Source organism: Cyanistes caeruleus, chromosome 9 (genome assembly GCF_971803275.1).
Source record: "Cyanistes caeruleus chromosome 9, bCyaCae1.hap1.1, whole genome shotgun sequence".
NCBI classification, from domain to species: domain Eukaryota; kingdom Metazoa; phylum Chordata; class Aves; order Passeriformes; family Paridae; genus Cyanistes; species Cyanistes caeruleus.
The window spans coordinates 18,982,298-19,005,379 of NC_141709.1; the positions used below are offsets into that span (position 1 = coordinate 18,982,298).

The 23,082-nt window shown below is 35.7% G+C and overlaps 1 protein-coding gene across 3 annotated transcripts in view; it reads right to left on the reverse strand.

Annotated features, from left to right (window-relative positions):
* Positions 1-271: 271 nt before the first annotated feature.
* The window catches only part of ZNF326 (zinc finger protein 326), a 95,698-nt gene continuing 72,887 nt past the window's right edge, over positions 272-23,082 (reverse strand). For all 3 annotated transcript variants that reach the window (XM_086841515.1, XM_086841513.1, XM_086841514.1), the window contains 11 exons: positions 17,968-18,094; positions 15,516-15,921; positions 12,668-12,866; positions 10,879-10,913; positions 9,926-10,013; positions 7,564-7,678; positions 6,350-6,497; positions 5,728-5,827; positions 4,320-4,450; positions 3,296-3,391; positions 272-976 (listed from right to left, as the gene is read on the reverse strand). In XM_086841515.1, coding sequence (XP_086697641.1) covers positions 815-976; positions 3,296-3,391; positions 4,320-4,450; positions 5,728-5,827; positions 6,350-6,497; positions 7,564-7,678; positions 9,926-10,013; positions 10,879-10,913; positions 12,668-12,866; positions 15,516-15,921; positions 17,968-18,092 — 1,605 coding nt within the window. In that variant the 5' untranslated portion in view covers positions 18,093-18,094 and the 3' untranslated portion in view covers positions 272-814. The remainder of the gene's footprint in view (positions 977-3,295; positions 3,392-4,319; positions 4,451-5,727; positions 5,828-6,349; positions 6,498-7,563; positions 7,679-9,925; positions 10,014-10,878; positions 10,914-12,667; positions 12,867-15,515; positions 15,922-17,967; positions 18,095-23,082) is intronic.

Sequence of the window (23,082 nt, forward strand, 5' to 3'; positions counted from 1 at the left end):
TACTACTTGTAATTTCTAAGATAGACAAGGGTACTCCACACGTGAACACACAGAAAGGACACTTCACCCAGGCACACTATGAGGGCTCAAGCACTTACCTGTCCTGGTAGATGGAGACCCAACACACCAAAACTCAGCAATAAATGAGTCACTTAAGATGCAACTACAATTTCAACAATAGTATCAATTAAGATTTAATTTGAAACCAGTTTAGTAGTCAGCATGGGGAAATTTTTGAAATACTTAAAACTAAGGACACCTTAAACAGTAATATTTTTAAAGTATTTTATTGCTACAAACGGGTACATCTTATCACAAAAAGCTACAAGGCATATTATAAACACATACTCTATTATACAGAGTGCAATGCAGTCCCCCAAACAGCCACACTCAACAGCACAATTTTTGAAGTTATTCATCCTGTACTGAGGTAAATATTTATAAGCTTACACCACAAAGCTTTTAAAATATTTACCCCAAAGATCCGCCTTCCTTTTCAACTGATTAGACCAGATCCAACTTTCAGTACACACACCAAAAAAATAAGATGCTTAAAAAAATATACAACACAATGTTTTGATCAGCTTTAACAGTCAGTTTTCTATAAAAAGCTCAACTAAAATAGTCTTAATTTCATTTAAAACAAAATCAGAAACACAGAGGAATTATATAAACAAGTTCTCCATGGAATGGAATGCATGCATATGGTGGGGAATCTTCAGATCCATTTGAGACTATTAAAAAGTCTGAGCCACTTTAGAGCAGAAATAAAAGGCTGGTTTGCCCCCACTAATGTATTTTTATTTTCTTGCACTTAGTTATCTTCAGTGTGGTCTAAAGTGAAGTCAGTTTGTTCTTCAGTTTCTTCCTCTTCTTCTTCCTCCTCTTCTTCACCCTCAGCTGGTTCTTCAGCTTTGTCTTCTTCCTCAGTTTGCTGCTCCTGAGCCTGATCATTAATTTCAAAAGGATTTTCACCCTGAAGTACAAGATTGAAAACAATCACTTTGATATTGACTTCAAATATAAAATCATACTCATAATTTCAGTCAATAAAAGGGGCAGCCACTAAGAAATGCTACATTATTTTATACTGCTTTTTAATAGTAGTGGGGTTTTTGCAAGAAAATCAGCATGAGTTGGATTTAAAACTAGCAACACCACATCTTTATGCACATGGGAAACTGGGATCCAAATAAACTCTTTCAATGAAAGTGGAAATGGCACTGAAATAAAGCCAAGTATGCTAAACACAGATTTCACTTCAACGCTCGAGAAATTAAAATTACATGCTAAAGTTTCAACATGTTTTCATTAAGAACTACAGATGCTTCCTTTTTCTCCCCAATTAAAACCAAATTGGAACAGAAGAGTTTTGCTCTGCTTTTCCTTATTTACAGTCTTCATTCACTCTGAATAATTCTATGAAAAAAGGCACACTCCTTAAAAAATGAAGAAGAAATCTAAAATTTATTACACTGAGTACCCTGAAATTCATTCCATTGTTGACCTAGAAAAATTACTGGTTTTCTCATTACTTTAATCACACTGGCATTTCGGGTTCATATTTTCTCCATTTCATACAATTGTTCAGCACAACATACATCAGCCTTCCCCTATTCCTAAGAACTGTGAATAATCAATGAATAATATCAACATGAACTATTAAGAGTTTCTTAGCTAAAGCTCATTTCATGTTCCTACATTTGATAAAACAAGTCTGATCTGAACATATGATACCAACCACCAACTGCACCAGGACTACAATTTTAAGAGTACTTTTTAAAAGATACAAAAAAAAAAAAAAAAAAAAAAAAAGCTAGGCCCCTTGTCCTTTTTGCCCGCATCAGTTTCATTTCTCAGGTAGAATCTTCCACATAGCTACCGAAAAATTAAGAGTCTGAAATACAAAAATATTCAGCAAATGCCACAAAACTAAATCACGGTTTCGATATTCTTCTAAATATCAAGAGAAATTTTAAATTCAGATTTAGATTTAACCCAAAGAAAGCAGAATTGAGACCACATTACAACAAAGATTTCCCCCTATCTGGAACACTGCAGGTCCCAAATGCATGAGTGCTCTGCTCCAGCACAAGCTGTATAAGAAAACTGAATTACTTCAGTCTGCAGTTCACTATACATTTGAATAAGGATGAAAGGGGTTTGCAGGAGCCAGACAGATCTCACTGAGCAGATCCTGGTGAAAGTGTATTAAGTTCAGTCTCCCACAGAATATACCAGACATTTCAGTCAGTCATTCTGAAAACGTCAGCAGTCTCCTTGTGAAGACAATCCTGCATGTTTTACTTTCCTCAGTTTTTGAAGGGATGAAAGGCAAATTTCCATTCTCCCTTTTACCCATCTCCCGCTAGGGGTCTCTATTGGACAAGGCATACCAGGCATAAGGAACTGGGAGGAGGTGGCTGGAAATTCTGGCAGGTTATTCCAGGCTCTGGTAGCTGGCCATTCACAACCTTTCCTTAACAGGTACACAACAGCTGTCTGAAACTGATTTGCACACCCATCCATACTTAACTTCTCAGGACACGACTAATTTGACATTTTAAATCACAATTAACTTGGGCACTGGCTCATACCTTGCCCTATTTCCAAAAGACAATACTGCTTTGTCTGAAAGAATCTTCCTGTTATGGCACAGGAAGAATCATAAACCAATTAAAAGTAATCCAGAAATAGCTAACAACAGTATTACAGAGTCATTTCACAAAGTAAGTGGCCCAGCAGAAAAAACACCTCCATTTTGCTAAAATGAATTCACCTGTTTCTCAGGCCACTTATCTACAACATAGGCTGCCATGCCTTTTAAATTCTCTAATCTCATCAACTACTGTAAGTTTTTGTCATGAACCCTAAAAATTCTACAGAATAAAAAGTAGCTGTGTAATATCACACTATACTTCAGTACAAACCCACACAAGAAGCTTTTGCTTCTAAATGTACAGATGGAGTAATTTTGTTTTGTGCTCTGCAGTTAACATTACATATGGAGCTAAAGACACTGCTAATATTTGCCTGAAGTTAGTTTGGAGTTTTTTTATTAGAATATCCAGAAAAACCGCCTAGATACAAGTTTTAAATGACACCCAAAAACTGGTGAACCTGAAGGTGGTAATTTTTGCTGCAAATTAATTTGAGACAATGATTTTTGACTGGCAAAATACATTAAAAGTGTATTCAATCTGTGAGCTATCTAAAAGACAGAGAGCACTGAGGTTAAACTCTATCAGCATGGAGAAAATGGCAAACAATTCTTTTCTTTCCATTTGCATCTTACCTTCACATACAGCTCATATCGTGCCTTGACTATAGGATTATTCAAGATGCTGGTGGCAGTGAGAACACTCTCCCTTTTTATTTGTTCTCTGTAGGCCTAGGAAACAAATTTAACAGTGAATGCTTCTCATGTTCCTATTACAACAGTCACATGAATTTGAATTCACGATCAGTTTCTTTAAATAAAAGAATGAACGCATTACAGCATGAACTGCTTGTTCTTAGTACTTAAGTCCAAACCACATAAACTTAACCAATTAGGTGTAGCAGTGTTTATAGCTTGCCACTTTAGCTTGATCAGAAGACGTATCTTGCTTATATAACGGACTGCAACCAGGTATCTGTTCTAATCTACAGACAACATTCAGGCTTCTCAGTCACAGCCTAACATATTATTGAAGATGATCCTGCTCATTTTCAGGGTCCCTTCCAATTCAAAACATTCTACAACATTCCACAATCACAGAAGCTCACATATAAACAAAACACAACTTTGGCAATCTTGCTTACTGTCCTGCTCATGCCACTCTTTCAACCCTTCTACCAGCCCTAAAGTTTTAAAGTTTATAAATTTTAACATGGGCAAATACAACATGACTGCTAATTCTAAACTGCTCTCTGCTATCTTCAAATTAAAAAGACAATCACCAAGAAATGACACAGTATGTTTATCTTGCTAGAAACACATGTGTTTTGTTTTTCAATCTGAATAACAAAATGTTTCCAATACTTAGACTCTGTAAAGCAAATTCTCATCAAGTGAAGAAGTAATTTCTAGTAACTTTCTCACATGATTTTTTACTGGCAGCTATTAAGCACACCAACATTTCATTAGCTGGGGTACTTAAGTGCTGGCTACTTCTTGAGGTGTTAAACTTACAAAGTGCAGTAAGGACATGACAGCTTTCTAGAGAGCAAGACACTTCAACAAGAACTATGAAAGTACTTGCACCAAGAAGTCTAACACTTTTCACCTACTATTAGATTATGCTTGCCCTTTTTTTTAATAATATGTCATATCTTACTTGTTTTCCTTTTGTGTGATCAGGAGATTTTAAGTGCTGCTGAACAGAACTGTGCAATGCAGGAACATAGACACTGCAAGCACTGCAGTGAACAGTCTCAACTTTCATCATGTGGTCATCAGCTGTAACCCCTGCCAAAGAAGATGCAACAAACCATTATCATAAAATGCATTACTTTAGGCAACTGGAAAAGCAGCTTGTTAGTTTTTTACCCAAAAATTAATAGCTCTCAGTTGTTAAACATGTCTAACTGACCCACTGAGGAATATTCACCTAAATTCAGGCATCAAAATTAGGCTGTCTGAGGGCAATATTGGAAGAAGTTTTTCACTTCAATACTCCAACTTCACCTCTTCATAAACTACACATGAGATCCAGGCAAAGTACAAGAATGGCATTTATTTTCAATCAACAGTAACTTATAGCCTTAATTTTGATATTTTATATTTTTATATCATATATTATATATAGTATTATATATTATATAATATGATTTGATACAGCAAACAAAGCTTGACCGAAGTAAATGCACTTACTTTAACCCTTATAAAAACTAATTTACTTCCCTGCCCTCCTTCACCATCAGGGAGAAGCACATGAATCCAACTCCTCTTGATAATTTAAATATTAGCTTGGTAACAGAACACTCTCATCACAAAGGAAAACAGGCCTTCCAGTACTTATGGGAAGCACAAAAGAATATGTGGGAATGTTAAAATGTTGCTTATATCAATTTTTAAGTACCTTTTAGTATTTAAGTTCCAATTAAGGTAATACTGAAATACAGTTATTGCCTAAAATAAAGGTAATCAAATATGTCTCCACTGGTTGCAACCCATATTCTGAAATCCTTCAAGCATAGAATGGAAGGTTAAGGCACAGCAAGGCAGGGACACATGAAATGCTCCAAAAAATTGCCTATAGGGCAGACAAGGGGAAAAAAATTCCAGGCTGAGATGCAAGAAACCAAAAAACACTCAAACCTCCTCCTTTTGTCACTGTCCCTCTAAAGCACAGCAACTCTCCTATTTACACTTTTCCAAATCCTTGTCATTGTATTTAGCCACTATCACCTCACTGCTTTATTACTCTCTTTCCATCTACTGCATTCACCTGTTGTCACTCCTCATGCCTTACACTGAATGAGACTCCAGCAAAGACCTGAAAAACTGAATTGTTTATCAAGTACCAGCACGATGTTCTCACCTTCTGACAATGCTACATGGGTAGCAAACAAACAAAGTTTGCCATCTCCTGCTGTGCTTATATTCCACACTGTATCAGAAACAAAGCAAGGTATCTCAACCAGGTACAGAAAAGATGTGAAAACTAACAGATTTTATCCATTTTATCAAATTCAAAGAAGAATGAAAGGAGAAAAAGACCAGGAGAGCTCTACATTACTCACCTTCCATTATATCTTTTTCAGTAGCTTGGGAATTTTCAGTTTGGTTACTTGTCTGCTGCTTACGCATTGCTGTCTTCTTGAATTTATTCACCATACACTCCTACAGAGGGAAAAAAACTGTAAATACCTACAATGTACAATTGTTTACATTTCAGTATTAACCCAGATTTTTAAAATTCAATAGTTTATACACTGAATATATAATTTCAATATATAATATACTATATTAATATATTCATATAACAACATGTATAAATATATAATATGTATCAATAGAGGGTTATATAAGTGTAATTATATTAATTATTATACTACAGTATAATTGTAATTATGTATTATCTGTTAAAATAATATATTGCTATCAGATAACAATTTATATCGTATTAATACATATTAATACATATTTATATATAACAAACTGTAAACAATTTCTATTACTTCTCAAGGCACTACTTTCATTTTAGAGACTTTGAATGTGCTTCAACTTTTAGTAGTATGCGCTGCACCAAGAGTTATCTACAAAAGGATGAACGGTAAGTTAAGCATATTTTGAAAATAAATGGTAAATTTTAACTATATTCTCATATAAAAGTATTATACAAATTAAAAACAGCTGTCTTACATGAAGAAATTCCATCACTACTTTGTCAAATTTGGTTTGCTTCTGAATATGATCCAATGTCTCCTGGTGAGCTGCACTCTCCAGATGTGACTCAATTTCTTTTTCTTCAAACGTTCGAAACTTGCAAAATGAGCAAGTAAATGCCATTCTGCCAAGAGAAATACGTTAATATTACTATTAGAACTCCTCAAAACTATGACACTTGACAAACCTAATCAGAAAGGGAACAGGAAAAGCATTCTTTGAAGAAGCCTAAGTGAAAAAGGAATGAAAAAAAAAAACCCTGAAGTTTTTTCCATTATAAAGGGTAAGTGCTACAAGAATCAAATACATATCAGGCCACTGTCAAGAGTAACAAGTTATCTGTTCAGGAGACAAAAACTGCTGAAATCAGAAGCCAAGCATTTAAAAGCTACATTATTCTGTGAGTTCATCTATTGCAGCTCTCTGCTTCCTGTCACCTTTTGTAGTACACCTTGTAGGCTCAGAATCATAGCTCAGCCAGGCCATGAACTCCTAGTTGCAAGTAATCAGAAGAATTAATTTAAAGCTCCTTTTCCATACAAAAGGTATATAATCTTTATAAGGAAATAGACTCTCCTCAGTATAATGAAGAAAAATCACTAATCACTAGCCAGGATCAAATACTGCACTGACATTGAACAGTTTTGTACAGTGCAGCCATTGGGCAACACTAAGAAAGTTACAAACCCATGTACTTACTTTAGCTACAAAACAGTTGACCACAGATACAAATATATATATATATATATATATATATATACACATACACAAAACTGGAATAAAATCAATTTCCAACAGCTCTTTAAATCAACAGGAGCATATAGTTCAAACGCAGTACCATTCTAATCTGCTTCTCAAGAGTGCACTGATGCACTTGTGGGGGAGAAGGGGTTAGTAAATTGCGGATTTTCTGATACAACAGTGGTCCAATGTAACACCCAGTCTTCTAAGCCACTAAATTTGGGTGCCAGGTTTTAGCTTGAGGTTTTTTTTTCTTTATTTGGGTTAGGTTTTTGCTTTTGCTGAGGAGCAGGGAAAGTGGAGGGGTGTGGAAGGAGGTGGGTTTTTTCCCTCCTTTCTTTTTTGCATTTTATTTTCCTATAATCAGTCCGAAGGGAAAAAATGTGTTCTTAGAGAGGCAATAAGGGCAAGAAAAACACTGTACACAACACAGAAGTTACAGCACAAACCTGTATCCATCGCCGTATTTTTCACTATTTTTTTCCCTTCTACGCCTTTGTTTCTCTCTTCTGGCCTCAATCCGCCGCTTTTCTTCTTCCTCACTTTTAACTTCTCCTTTGCCATCTTAACATACAATTGAAGGATTAAAAACCAAATCCAAAACAACAAACACCAGCAGAAGTACCTGTCTTCCCTGCCTCCTCCACAAACACTTCAAAATGCAGTTATCAGTATGTTCAACATATCAATGTGGTTCAATGGCTTTCTTAAATGTTCTTAAAGTTTTGCTTTCTTTTCCTCCTCTAAAAACAACCAATTTAATACTTGTTTTCAACTTAGTAGCTATGGGTTTACACTCTAGTTTACAGACACAGAAGAAATTCAGAGTTAAAGCAATTCCTTCCATGTTGCACCTAGTTATTAAAGGCCTCTTCAAGTAAGTGACCAGAAAAAGGTAACTGGAAATGCATGGGGAAAAAGACACTGTTTAAAACCCACCCATGTTTTTAGAGCTCCACTGCTACAGTCCCCTTACATAAAAGCAAACTATCTAAAGGCTGTCTCTTCTACTGAGAAGGTAGCTCCCAAAACAGAAAGCAAAGGTTTTCACAAAGGAGACAAGACAATGTTGCTTCAAGGTATGGTACCCAAGCTGCAATTCAACACCTTTGTTATTTTTCCCCACTAGACTTCACTTGGTTTCACAGAAAAATATCCCAAAGACTTTCAGCCAAAGAAATAAACCAGTTAATGGGAGCAGGGAGGAGAGAAGGACAGAGAGATTCACCACACAACGAAAAACCCAACCAAACCTTCAGAGAAGAACTTGATTAAATTACTACCTGGCATGTAAGTGAAAGTGTGAATGACTAACTGAACAGAATTTAGTTCTACAACACTTAAGACTTCCAAGGACACTGACTTTTTGCATAAGTGCACTTATGTTTGTCTTTCCTCTGTCTGCTTTAGTAGTCTATGGACAAAGGGAAACAATTAGAATATTATTCAGCGGGTAGTTTTAGACCAGAAAAAAAGAGGATTGCTTCATTTTCTTTTACAGTTCAACTTCAGAAGAGAGGTCAGTCTCCAGGAAATCTACATCCAAGCAGCAACAGAAAGGAACATACAACAGCATCATGCACAAATACCAAGACTGCAAAACACTCTGGGGATCAAGAAGTGTCACTGAATACTGAAAACCATCTTCATGACTAACAGTTCCTGATTATCCCAAGGTTACTAATTTTGTAGCAAAAAGTTTCAAAATTTACTGTGATCCACAAAGGAGAAAAAAACTCCTGTCCATGAAACTATTTTTTAAAAAGGTAACAAAAAACCACCTACCTACCTAGAGGCAATTCCCATACTGATCTCAGGATTTAAATTTCATTTAGTGCACTACCACCAACCCTGCAAATTACGCAAAGGATCACTTGTTTTACTGCTGTCAAAATGATCTGGTATGATATTCTGTGGCGTGAAATGGCTTCTACTTTGACCCTCAAGCTCACAAATTGAAGAGCCTGTCCTGTTAGAAGCTGGGGAATAGAGACCTGAATATACACAAACTAAAAACTCCCTCTTTCCTTCAGTGCACTTATGCAAACCTTTAAAACAAGAAGAAACCCACACAACTTAAAAATAAACTCAAAATATTTGCTATTACTTCAAGGAAAGAAACACTCATTTGGCTGCAAATTTCCAGCGTTCCTTGCCATCAAATGAGACCATGCCATATACAATAGGGCAGCATGCAAGGAAATGGGGACTAAAAGTAATTTCAGCCTTATCACTGGATTTCTTTTTCTGTGCATCTGGAATCACTACAGTTACTACACACTTGAACTGACTTTCTGTAAACTAATAATAAACCTGTTTCATTAAGACTGTACATGAAACAGACCCCCCATTCCTGACAGCGGCTCTCCAAGACAACTGAATCCACTTTATTAAAAGTGACTCACCTAGAGTTTAATGGTGAGGTTGATCAGCTAGTGGGATAAATAATAGGATATGGGTGAGGAACCAGTGGGATGAACAACATTCAAGCAATGGAATGGTAGCAAGTATATAAGACCACAATTTTTTTTTACAAAAATTAAAAAAAACAGAAGGCAAACAACAACATATTGAAATGATCAGTGAGCAGAGACACAGTAGGCATGAAAAAACCAACCAAGTAATGGATGGATGTTACAAACAACCATCTATCCACAGCCTAAATTTTTAAGTCTTTAAACAAAAAAAAAGGCAGCCATGCTACCAAGTAATTATTAGAGGTCATAAATACAGGCTTATACAATGTGTTCTCTCGAAGTCTCACAAATAGAATACCTGTAATACCTTACCTGAAAAAGCAAACTGACTTACCTCCAAAAGTCTGATATCCAAGATCATAAGCATCTCTTGTAAAGTCTTCATATATAACAACTGCACCGCTTGTATCCACTTCAATTTCCTAATAAAGTCAAATCCATAAATTAAAAAAACCATTCTAAATCCAGAAAGGCAGAGTAATATACATTATTTCCAATGATCTGTTACTTGCTATTTTTTAAATATGACAAAGTGAATTTAGTATCTTGTTGAACTCGGTGTACAAACACTTCTAGCTCTGCATTTCTTCATAATGCCTTGAAGACTTAGTAAATTATTTTCACAATCAAAATTGTTTTCTATATAAATATTTTGACCTCCAATCCAGACTTAGTTGAGGTGTTAATACCCTCTTTCAATAAGAAGGGAAATGACATTCCAGTCTTGCAACATTAAACCAGGATATATATACACACATGCTTAGCTTACCAGTAACATTCTTACATAGTGCTGTAACTGATCTGAAGGAAGGGACTGATCTTCCTACCCTATCAGAGAACACCTTTTAGCACTAACCCTTTTCTTATTTACCCTCTCTCCTTGATGTGTCTTAATGTCTTAGCCATTCCTCCTCACTTCTGTTTAGTGATCTCCTTTGTACCCACCCAAGGTCATAGCTGCATGAGCTCAAGGTGTCTACCTGTGGCAACATGAGAAGTGTTCACATGGGAGCTCTCTTGTGCATTACAAGAACAGGTAGGGTCTACAAATGCACCTTAAAATTCACTTTCCAGGCTATCTGCACAAGCTACTTTCACTCAAAATCAACTGCCACCAAAATAAGACAGTTTTAGATAAAGTGAGAAAAAACCCAAAATCATGTTCAGAAAAACTTATCTAGTTTAATGTTCAATTTGATAACTCTAGCTTGAGAATTACTTGTCTTAAGGTATACTATGCGAACTTCTCAAAGAATCAAAATAATTTCCAGTTCTGGGAATCTTTACCTCTACAGTAGACTCCTGGTAAGATGTCTTCATGTCTATTAACATAAAATGAAAAACAATGCAAAAGTGCTGTCACTGACAATTCATTTTAAGACAGTAAAATATTTAGGAAAAAAAAATCAAACTTGTTATGCAGGGAAGATTGTCTACATTTAAAATTTATCATAGTTTAGTAACACTATTAAATGTGAAGTCAGTTATCCTTAGAAATATAAACTAAACACTTTCAGAAGCAATTAACCACTGTCTAATTCCAAAACAAGAATTTCAAGGTTGAAAGGACAGTATAATTCTGGGATATATTTTCATTCATACAACACCAACTGCACCGAAGTTTTTGTTAGTTGTCACCCACCTCTCAGTTTTCAACTATGTGATACTGCTTAGATCTTTCAGTTCGAGTTTCAGAAACCGTGTTAAACTACTCATTTTCTTCCCCTTAATCTCAGAGCCACAGGACAGGCTGCATTCTTGTAGGCACTCTCTATTTCACTTCCTAAAGTAACCAATATTATGTGTTGTTCTTTGGATTGTGGAAATCAGTGAGGGGGATGAGATAATAAATTAGAAGTGCTCTATCTGAACACAGCTTAGAAAGGAGAATGTACAAAAGTACTGGAAGAACTTGGATGTGCATTTTAGAGACCCTTTTCATCACAACAAAGCTGGCAAGACCACTGACAAAGTTCCCTATACAAAAGGGAGAGGGTTATGTTCTATACAGCCAGTTCCTGGAATTTGTACAGTACTCTAAGTTAGAGTTAAGAGAACCATTATGTAATACACAGTAATGTAACCAGAATAACAAACTCAAAACCAGAATTTATGTCTCAAAGTCTCTGCCAAGTCTGTGCATTTGCCTTGCAAGCTATGAGCTACAGCAACTTCAAACAATTTTCACAGGCGATCTGAAACCAAACTACATAAAACACTGTAGATAGAAATTACTGGGAAATCACAAACATAAAAACTAAAATCTGACTGCTGTACACACTGCTCACAATATATAATAATCAAGTTTACATTCCCTTAAAGCTAGTAATTTATTCAAACTTCACTAGTGACTTTTTCCTCCAACTTGACTGCAATATAAAAATTTAATGTAAGTTGTAGAATATCTTTCTGGAAGTTAAAGAAACCAAGCATCACCAATACAATTTACAGTTTGCATTTATAGTTTATCTATCTCATTTACAGTTCTTCTTGTCATTACAGCATTTCATTTACAAGTGGGAGCAATCTCTGCCTCTCATAAATTATTCTGTAACAGTTTTTGCCATTTTTGCAGTTTGCCTCCTCTCCCTTCTCCTCTTCACCCACGCCTTACATCTTTATTTTAACTGCATTGCAGCTGATGCACTGCTTTTTATAGAATTTGGACTTCTTTATAGAAGAATTTGGACAGCAGGGCTCATGCAAGAGCGTATTTTAATATTTGTTAGGCATTGTCTCTTCAGACAACCTGAGACAATTTTTAACCTGACATTATTTTTAGTGGTAAAAATTTGCCTCCAGGAAGTATCATCATGAAGTCTCAATGAGATAAGTCTTCAATGATACATATCCAAACACATCAAATATTCAGTATCATTTACCTAATTACCTTTGCAGTAGGAAAGATAGACATGTAAACTCCTAAAATCCACTGTGGACTACTTGAAAGGTAGAAAATGAAGAATTACAAAACAGCACATACAACCCTCTTTCTCAATATTAAAACTAAGTAATTTCTAATGAATAAAAAAAAATCAGTAATTTTAACTTAAGAATTTTGACACTTGTTACTTACTAGGTGATTTTTTCTGGCTCAGCTTCAAAATAGGCTTTGTCATTTTGGGTTTCTTGATGAATGTCCCACCAGGTTTGTTATATGGCTGTGGTATCATTTTTCTTTTTATTCCCCTTGCAGCAACTGCTGCAGGACTGGGTTTGTTATGATAGTCAACGACAATTCCAGGTCTCTGCATTCCACCAAAGTCTCCCATATGCTGAAAATTTGCAAAATTAAGAGAAATGTATTAGTATATGAAAGCAATGTCAATAAAACAACTACTTGGTACAATATGACTGTGACCTTAACTAAAATCTGTCTTCTAGAGCAAAATGCAGGAGGAAACTTAAGCTCCTGGTCTGATGTTCATTTGTGCAATGGCTTTGTGGGTGTTTGTCCAATAGAACGAATACTTATAGGTTGAAACTGTGTTTCTGCTTATTCAGAACCATTGTCCAGACAATGAACATATCTATCATATCTCAGCCTAACATCTTGGCTCCTCTCTTCAGATTCTCTAGATAATGAATTCCATCTCTCTCTGGAAAAAAAAAAAAGAGCTTAACAACTCAGTTTTTAACACTTAAAAAAAAAAAAAAAAAGGCAAAAAAGCTTCCTTGTTTTGCATCTTATGCAAAATGATATAGGAGTGATCTGAAAACTGAGTAAAGAAGGTTGTCCAGTGTGGAATACTGATTAATCGAGGAAGCCCATTCCGTCTTTTCATCTTTCCACTGAATTCAATAAAAACTGATTTTTTTAAGTTGGGCCTGGAGAAAGTGATACCAAAACAATGCAGTGATAGGAATGAAATTCCATTGAAAGACTAAACCTTTCCTCTATTTCTGAAATTATGTACAGTCATTTGTGGACACTTGTATATGGAATGTTACCTCTCTGAAGACACAGAATAGGTTAAGTAATTTGAAGAGGGTAATTTAGGTAGCTGGAATATTTTCTGAAGTGCTAACGAACTTCTTAATATTAACTTAATTCCTTGATTAATAAAGGGCAGAAGAGAGCCCACAGACTGGATGAGTGACTTGGATAAGCAGAAATATATGTCTATCCATGAGAAGAGAATTAATATTACACTGTCAAAAGAACATAAAAAAATAACTTCAACACTTAAGAAAAGTATACTTTTTAATAGCAGATTTTAAATGACAGAATGTACCAAAACAGGCACTTTCCATAATCAGAAGTCCATGCACAAGACCTTCATGTTAATTTATTTAGTTGAGATAGCTTTTGACTGCCTAGCATGTACATTTACATCAGACACAAATTTCACATGAAGTACACACTCGATAATTTCAAGTTTGTGTTTTTTTAAACAGACAATCTACCTATTAAAGGTGCAATGCATTTTACGTATGGTAAGTAGTCTAGCCTTTACATTCTCCTTTATTACATAAAAGACCAAAAGAGTAAATTTCAAAAGCAAATTAAAAAAGAACTCAGCTGTAACTATGCACAAAGCTTTCAGATCTAAATGAGTTCTGAAAGGATGGCATAAAGGCTTAAGAATGTAACATTTTCAGCTTCACAAGCAGAGAAATGAAGATTAGAATCTTTTCCTCATACCATGCTACATGCTAGCTAACAGCCATGTGCAAATCTGAGCTAAAAGTTGAATATGGCAACTTCAAAACTCAAGAATGCTGCAAAGTAGACTTTCTGGAACAAAATCACCACACAAGTTAAGCATATAAAAGACCAGTAAAAAATAATCTTCCTCTACACTTCAAGCTACAAGCTGTACAGTTTAAAATTAAAGAATCACTTCCCAAAGAAATACAGCACGTTCAGGAATTTTAAAAAGTAAGTTACACCTAGAGGCACAGGCAGAAAGGTGTTCACTGAATATTTCGTGCTTAAAAAAAAAAAAATCAAAACTGGGATTATAAAACCAAGACAAAGGGACACCATCAACCTAAAGTTAGTATTTCTGTCTGGTTTGGGTTTTTTTTTTTATTCTCTCTGCTGTATTTTTTTTTTTTCTCTTAGCTCACTTAACATCAAGCATTACTTCCTCAAACTGCAATCTACTATTTTGCATACAGTTAATCATGCTTTTTACATCCTATACTGGAAAGGAATCCACTGAGAAACACTTAGAACTTAAGTCTTCAAAACAAATACAAGTAAGAGGACTAGGCACACTGTGTGGAAATTAATTTCAATTCAATTAAAGGACCTGATTTCAAGTTGATGATGCCCCTTTAACCATGCTTTAATTCTGAGAAAGAATTACTGAAACTGCTAACAACTCACTTTTGCCATTTCCTCCCCATCACCCTTCCAGTAAACAAGTCAGAGTAAGAATTAAGTTTAACAGAAGACTTGATGTTTGATAAAACATGTACTCAACATAAAGAATTAGCTGAACTTTTCCCTTTACACGAACCAAGATCTGCTCTAGTATTTACAACCTGGGTTTTATTTTTTGCTTATACATTGCACCTTTAACCTACTCAAAGCTTCAAAAGACTTTGAATTCAACTTTTACAATATTCAAAAATTTCCCCACCAGCAGCAGAGATGCTAGTGTTTACAAGGAAAAATGAAAGTCCTTTTAATCCCTTTTAGACCAAACCTACTACTTTTATCTTCACCTTTCAAACAAAAGGAGAGATTTAACAAACCTTATCAACTAATCTATTACTCATTACTTTCAGCAGAAAGAGGGACTGGGTTCTACTTGAAGACAGCTTCAAAGGGATAAACAACATTGTCAACCATGATAGTTTGCTTGGACAAAACCCCACACTGTACTGAACAGTGCATTCATTTTAAAGCAGTGGTCTTGAAAGGGTTTAAAAGAGTGTCTAGTGAAAAGAATCTGAAAAGATTCTGTACTTACTCCTCGGCCTCGGCCTCTGCCTGTTGATGGTCCTCCAAAAGCATCATAGTTTCTGCTTCCAAATCCACTTTCAGGATAAGCAGGCGTTCCTCTCCCCCGAGAGCCTACAGGTGCAGGCTTCATATGGGGTGAAGAAAAACTGCTGTAGGAAGAGTAACTCTCTCTTCCTCTGTCCTCCATAAACCCAGGCCTCAATTTTGAACGGGAGTAAGGTGCTTCCCAGCTAGACCCGCCCTGGTTTCTACCTCCGAAAGAGTCAAGGCTATTCCGGTAGGAGTTGTCAAATCGACCACCATAACTACCTCCGAAGCGGCTTTGTTCGGGTTCATTATAACCATAGCCAGATCTGTACAGATCTCGCCCACCCAGAGAAGACCCGGAGTCGTAAGACTCATAAGGTCCAAACCTGGAAAAGTTGCACAGTGAGGAGAAAAAAAAGTAAGCTTACTAATGTTATACATTTCAAAAGACAAGTTATCAGTTGACATTTATCAACTAAATCAATTTATTACTATACTGATCTGTACAGTTGTGTTATTGTTTAATCTTGATTAGGGCTGGGCAATTCACACTATGACCAGACAGAAAGCTATCTGAGCCATTTTTGCTACAAACAATTCTAAAGTTCAGTATACCTGAACTTTGTTTACTTAAATTTTCAGCAACATTTATTTACTAAAACATTATTGGAGCCCAGCCCTAGTCTCACAAAAATAATCACCTGCAGACATTCAAAGCCTAGTCAAACTCGCCTTTCTTCAAAATCATACCCTCACAGTCTAACAGTTAAACAGCAGTTAAGAGGCGGCTTAGTTCTGAACTGAGGAAAAAAAATAATCTTCTGGTTTCTTTCAGTGGTATAGTTGTGAGCTCCATGTACCCCAGTTCTCATTTTAAAGGAAAAATACACATGCTCTTCCTTTCACATTTGTTCTTTGGAAATTTTTATTCCCTGTAAAATTCAGTCCCACAATCAAAATAGTTCACGGTCTTCAGTGTATCCAGCTTTCACTTGCAGACCATTAGGTCTAGCAAATCAAGATTTTCAAAGTCTCCCCAAAGCATGCACAGCGGACACAAAAGTAGTCCTTGGAATTTCAGAGTAAAGGAACAAGGAGCTAAAATCTTCAGCTATTTATCAAGAGTTTGCTTTGCCTGGGACATGGGCAGTGTCAGGCTAGAAATTAATATTTGTAACTACTCGGAAGGGAAACACATTAGTGTCCCTGCAGGGCTATAACAGGGTGATTGAGCAGCTGGGAAAGACAATCCCTTAACTGATACAATACAACCTACCAGGAGACTTACTAACTGTATCTACAGTAAACTGAATGCCTTCGTTTTAAAATCTATTCATCTCAGAAGACTCAAAGATACACAGAAAATGACACTAGAAAAAGTCCATGCATAATATTAGGTTACATAGCAAGAGACATTTTGGCGTTCAAGTAGTCATTCAACCTCCATCATATGCAGATTACTATATGGTAGGTACAGCTCATTCCTGAAACTCTGCTTAGACTTTTCAATCAATATTAATTGTTCATTATTATACAGGTTGTACTTAACTAAAATGCTTAATAGAACCAAGCAGCAAGACACAACGCTTCTCCAACCTCCCTGTTTAGTATTGTCCTTCCCCAGTGGCACCACAGTGACTACAGACAGGAACCACACAGTAATCTGGCAACAGCCAGACAAAAATTCAAGGGCGCACACAAGAAAACCATCAGATTATCTAAGTTTTCTTCACATTTTATCTCCTCCAAGATAGAATCACTACTCTGAAAAGCATGCTTCTTTGAATACAATATTAAGACCTAAATCAAATCAGCTGTTCCCTATTGTTTTTATCTGAAAGAGCAAATAGCACACTAGCATTAAATACACAACTTTAAGACCACTGCATCAGAATTTTTAGTTTTAAACCAATCCATCTTACAAAGTAGCCCAGAACATGCACACAGTTTCAATTATAATCAGTACCTTCCAATGAAATAATCTGGACATGACTTTCAGATTCGATACCAAGATCACTTGAGCACTGCACATTCAAACCAAAGAACACATACCCTAAATGTTCCTTGAAAACGGAATGTTGATAGATTCAGTCTAAGACACTAAACCAATTAGGTCTAGTCTGCTATGAAAGAAATGGTGTATCAGGCCAATCAGCTACAAATTGCTAGACAATACTGAAAAACAAAACTTTTGCTGTTTTCATTCAGACGCACTGTTTCGCTGTCAAAGTTTTCCACAAAAATGCTGATTATTACAAGAATCTAGCACTTACAGTTTAATATTTGCCAGTATTTATCAAACATGAAGACTCAGAACCAAAGTGTTCATACAAAATCATAACAACATGCCTCAGGAACACTTAAGTTAGAAGAATGATTTAAACTTAAATTGGATTTGATCAATTTTTTGGACAACTGAAGGATTATTTTACCTGTTACCACCACCACCACCTCCTCCGCCTCCACCTCCATGACTCTCCATCCCATAGGATTGGTTAAGGTAAGAGTCCATGGATCGTGGGCCACCATAGCCTCCATGCCCATAATCCCGGTCCATGTCTAAAAAAAGAGCAGAAAAATGTTTATAAAGAAAGCAAGTGAGAATTCTTATTAAGCAATCTAGTTTAGATTCTTAAGTAAAAGGTTTACTCTATGCCACAGTGCTTACAAACAAAATAGAAAATTGACAGTTGCAAACCAATTTTGACACTGTGCTTAGAGAAGCCACGTGCCTTTGTCATCATCTGACAACCTCTTGCCTGGAATAAAGTTCCTAATTTTTTCCAATAGTAGGTAACTTAGTATTACTGTTCCATCAACTGGAATCATCTTAAATTAAATAAAGTGAATTAAATGAAGATACCTAATGTAGAATATGTCTGCAGTTGTAGAGAATTAAGACCACTTCCAACCCTTTAATAATACCAAGAGCTCACAGGCATCTGCTCTCTCTATCCAATGCCCCAAGAAACCACTCACATTGAGAGACCTTGGGTCAAGGTTACAAGCTGTCATGCTGCACTACAGGCTCTGTATATAGGCCACAGTCAAACAAAAGAACTTTCTGCATCTAGCACAAATAAAAAACCCACCCAAATCAGCACTGAGCTGCAGCTCACTAACTGCGCTAAGATGCCGGTATTTCACAGCCGAACTGATGTCACTTCATGACATCTCAGTACCTTGTAATGAAGTCTGGCAAAAGAACCAACTTCCTCCTCAGCACTGGAAGGTCTATGTAAAAATTCTGGGTAAATAATCACCCAAATTCAAAGCACAAAAATAATGCTGCAGATCTGCATAACAAGTATGATCCACTGTCTACCTGTAACATACAGTTTGCACTTCACTGGCATTTTGGAAACCAAAATTGCTTCCCAACCAACACCAAGTTTTGGGTAATACTAAGAAAACGTGGCAAGTCAAGATTCACAGAAAAAGTAACACAGAGAAGGAATACACAATGAAGACAGGAAGGATAAAAATAAAACCAAGTAGCTGTTTACTCTGACAAGAGAGAGTACTTTATACATTTCAGTATCTCCACATGTAAACCACTGACTTTTCCAGGACAATTAGCTCTCTTTGAAGTCATAAGAAGGTGTCCTATTTAAAGAAATACAGTAACTCTCTGTGCATACCATTTCATGAAAACAACTGTAGTGCTGAAAATACGTACATAAATTATATCCCATTTGTACCTAGTTCTTGTTAGCAGCAAGTCACTGTAAGTTACTTTCTAGTATCTGTCAGTAATGAGAATTCTGCAAATGATACCAAGTTGACTGTATCACTTTTACACAGATATTCTTAGCATGCCTGCACAGAGACTCCAACACATGAAGACCTACTGCTGATTTTTATTCTAATGATCATAGGTATTTCTGGGAAAATTAAAGATGCTACTTCCGGGAAAAGAAAAAAAAACTTTCAACATAGAAGTCACACTGTACCTTTTCACATTCTGAAAATAAGATTCAAAAACCAAAGCAAGAACAAAACCTTCTAAAAATACTGATAATGTAGCACCACCCATCACCAACTTAAATGGCAAAGAGTTACTGCAAAAAGAAAAGGATGAGGCTTCTAATAAAAGCATCTAATGCACCTCTCTGGTGTTTCTGAATGATCTGCCACATAATCCAGTACATTACCCTCAAGACTGTATACATAAAGATGCAGACCAGGAAAAAAGTAAGACAGTCAAAAAAATAAACTCAGTTTCACAGAAATTAAGATTGACCATGGCATCATCTAATCTCAGATCCAGGTTGTTAGGTTTTTTAACACAGAATAACTAATCAAAAGACACCGACATTCTTAAAACTGACATACCTGACCTGAAAGCACCCAATAATTTACCTGTTTCACCTGCTCCCTATTATGTACAGGCCCTAAGACAGCATGAAATCAGTGAGGTTAGGAGTTGAGAACTGAATCAAGTTATCCAACAAGGAAGAACACAACATACTGTCAAGATCCCTGACACTGCAATGCAATTCTTTTACAGCACAGGAAGTAGGGACCAGAGTTATGCATATGCCAGCAGTTCAGTATTGGAAAAACACAAAAACTTTCATGTGCAAAAAAACTCTTCCATAAAATGGTTTAAGAAGCATCAATTTAAAATATATTTTTAGTCTAAAATTTTTAGCATGACAGCAAACACTAAAATATGATTTACAATCACAGGACAACTTCTGACATCCACGCTCACTCTACACTCCTTACTCAGTTCATGTTATATAACATCAGCAGTCTTGCTATAGAGCTATGCCAGACCCTAAATCCTCAAATCCCTGCCTTCAGGACATCACCATCATCTCCTCCCTAATAGTGAACAACTTATCCCTTTCCCAGACTCACCGCCCTGTATTTACCTACATTATAATATACTCACATTAGAAAATGATTAACACGGGACACAAAAGGTACAAGGACATGAAGAGGGATGATCACTTGAATGATTTACTGCAATAAACTGGAGGGAGCAAATGGAATTTACAAATAACAAGCTGAAGAAGGATCCACATCACTTTTCACAAAACAGACACAAATCCTGAGTTACAAGTAATAAGTTACTAAGATTAACAGGGATTTTAGACAGAAATTGGATAAATCAACTGACAAAGAATTCAAAGCATGTCAAACACAGACTGTGGCTGGCAAAGTCTTCAAGTTGCAAACCAGTAAAGGCATACAAATATACTAAATGAGTACTTGTACTACTTGTTCCATGCCTCCAGAGTGACAAGATATTGGTAAGTTAGAACTTTTGACCTGATCTACTGAAGGTAACCTTATGATCTCCTTCCAACTATTTCATTAACTGTTCCACACAGCTGAGCAGTTAACCTATCATTTCAACCACTGTCCTCCTGTTTCAGTCATCAGCTGCAAACTTTACCAAAGATTTCTACATTTTATAATTCAGGCCCAGAGCTTGACAAAGAAAATGCATTCAAATTAACAGGTACAGTATTTCTTCGGATATTAAACTTTACTCTGAAAGTATGTTCTCCAGACAGGCTTTATCCTAAAAAGGGGGGAAACATATAAGACAACAGTAAATATACTTTCAGATAAGTGAAAATAAAAAGGACTTTAGTTTAGTAACTGATTAGTAGTCACTGTCACCACCAGCAGAAATACAGAAAAGTTGCCTGTCTGTACAGACTAAATGTGGAATTATTTCACATGCTAAGAGGAAAAAACATCAGGAATTGTATTTCAGTGTCTCAAACCAAAAATACAGAAGAGTATTCATTTAAGTTTAAACAGTAACTGCTCATCAAATCAACCTTTGAAGAAATATTATATCTACATATCTATGAAAACTACAGAATTAAAAAGAATTTAAAAAACAGTGGTCCCTATTTTCTCTTAAAGCTTAAAAATGAGAGACTGAATCTCTGAGATGAAAGCATTATCAAAGCATCTGAAACAAAGCATTTATTAACAGAATAAATCAGGTTTTGGCATCTGCAGCTTCTTACATAAATACCCTGTGGATGAATGAGCCACTGAACTTAAGTAGGGAAATAGAAGAACTTACAAAGAACTATCTGGGTTTTTATTTCTAGATTGCATTTGTCTACTTGTATTGAAACGAGGGGAGAAGAGGTACATCAAAGGTGCAAAAAATATATTACCTCTAAAATAAAAAAGAATGGGATACTAAAAAAAAAGTTTCATTTACAAATCAAAATGTTAATGTATATGTATTTCTTCAGATTAAATTTTAAAAAAACAACAACAACAAAAAAGAGAAAACAACAAAAATAAACCAAAACAAACAAAAAAAACCCCCACACCTTATTTGGTGGATTAATTTAAAATAGCTGCAAAATAAATCTCAATAGCCAGTAAAGAAAAAAATAGTTTTTCCAAAGGAAAAGAACTACAAAGTAAACAAACAAGAGATAAGACTCACAATCTCTTGGTACACAGAACTCCATGTAAAAGAAAAACCTTTAGAGCAGAGAACATTGAAATTATATTCACAGCATAAAGACAAGAAACCATTTTAAACAGCATGCTGCATGTGAAGCAGATGAAAAGGCTAAGAAAACAAGAAATGAGAAAGATCTTGCAAAAGAAACAATAAATTAAAGAAGCTAAATTTTGACTCCCAGAAGCTTAAGGGTCCAATGTGCAACAGAAAGCAGTATTTTCCAGGCATGTTACATTTTCATAGCACCATGTCTAGGTTGTTAGGATCACAACCTCATCATTAGGCCATTTCCCCTTCCAGATTAAAAGGACAATAGTTGCAGTAACTATTAACATGAATATTTAATAATATTCCTGCTAATAATACTAACAATTTATTCTGAAGGGCATGTCAACTCTGGGCTCAAACTGAGCAGTCAGGAAGGGACAATGGTGCAATGAGTCATGAGACATACAACTGAAAGTGCTTCCCACTGGCTAAAAGTTTCCAACAGGAACAACCTTGCCAAGAGCCCAAATGAAAACTAGGAAAAGATGAGAACTCCCAAAATCTACTCTCTGTTGTCCATCTTCTAAACCCCCACAACACAGCCTTCAGCCCCCTGTACAGAACCTGGGTAAAACAGTTTTTATGCATGTCTTGCTCATGTACACACAACACATAAACAGTCATGGCAAAAGTTTCAAGCTGCATACATCATAACTAAACTTTCTTTAATAGCTACAAATATTAACTTAATTAACACAATGAAAACTATTATTACAGAGGTACATTAAAAGAACACTCTAATTGTACAATACACATTTGATTAGTTACTTCCCCTACAATGAGCCTGGATTCACTTTAATATTTGGGTCATCAGATCTCAGAAAAGGAGGTTCTGGTTAACAGTTACAGTGAATATTCCAATAAGACAAGAATAACCTTTCATTCTAAAAATCAAATGGACATTTAATTAGGAATCAATACAGAAGATGAAAACACAGGACAGTACCTTTAATTTATTTATTTACTACTTAGTTATTAATTATACTATGTGGAAAGATAAATGCAAATAATATAACTGGAAAAAAAAAAGCTAATAAGACTCAAG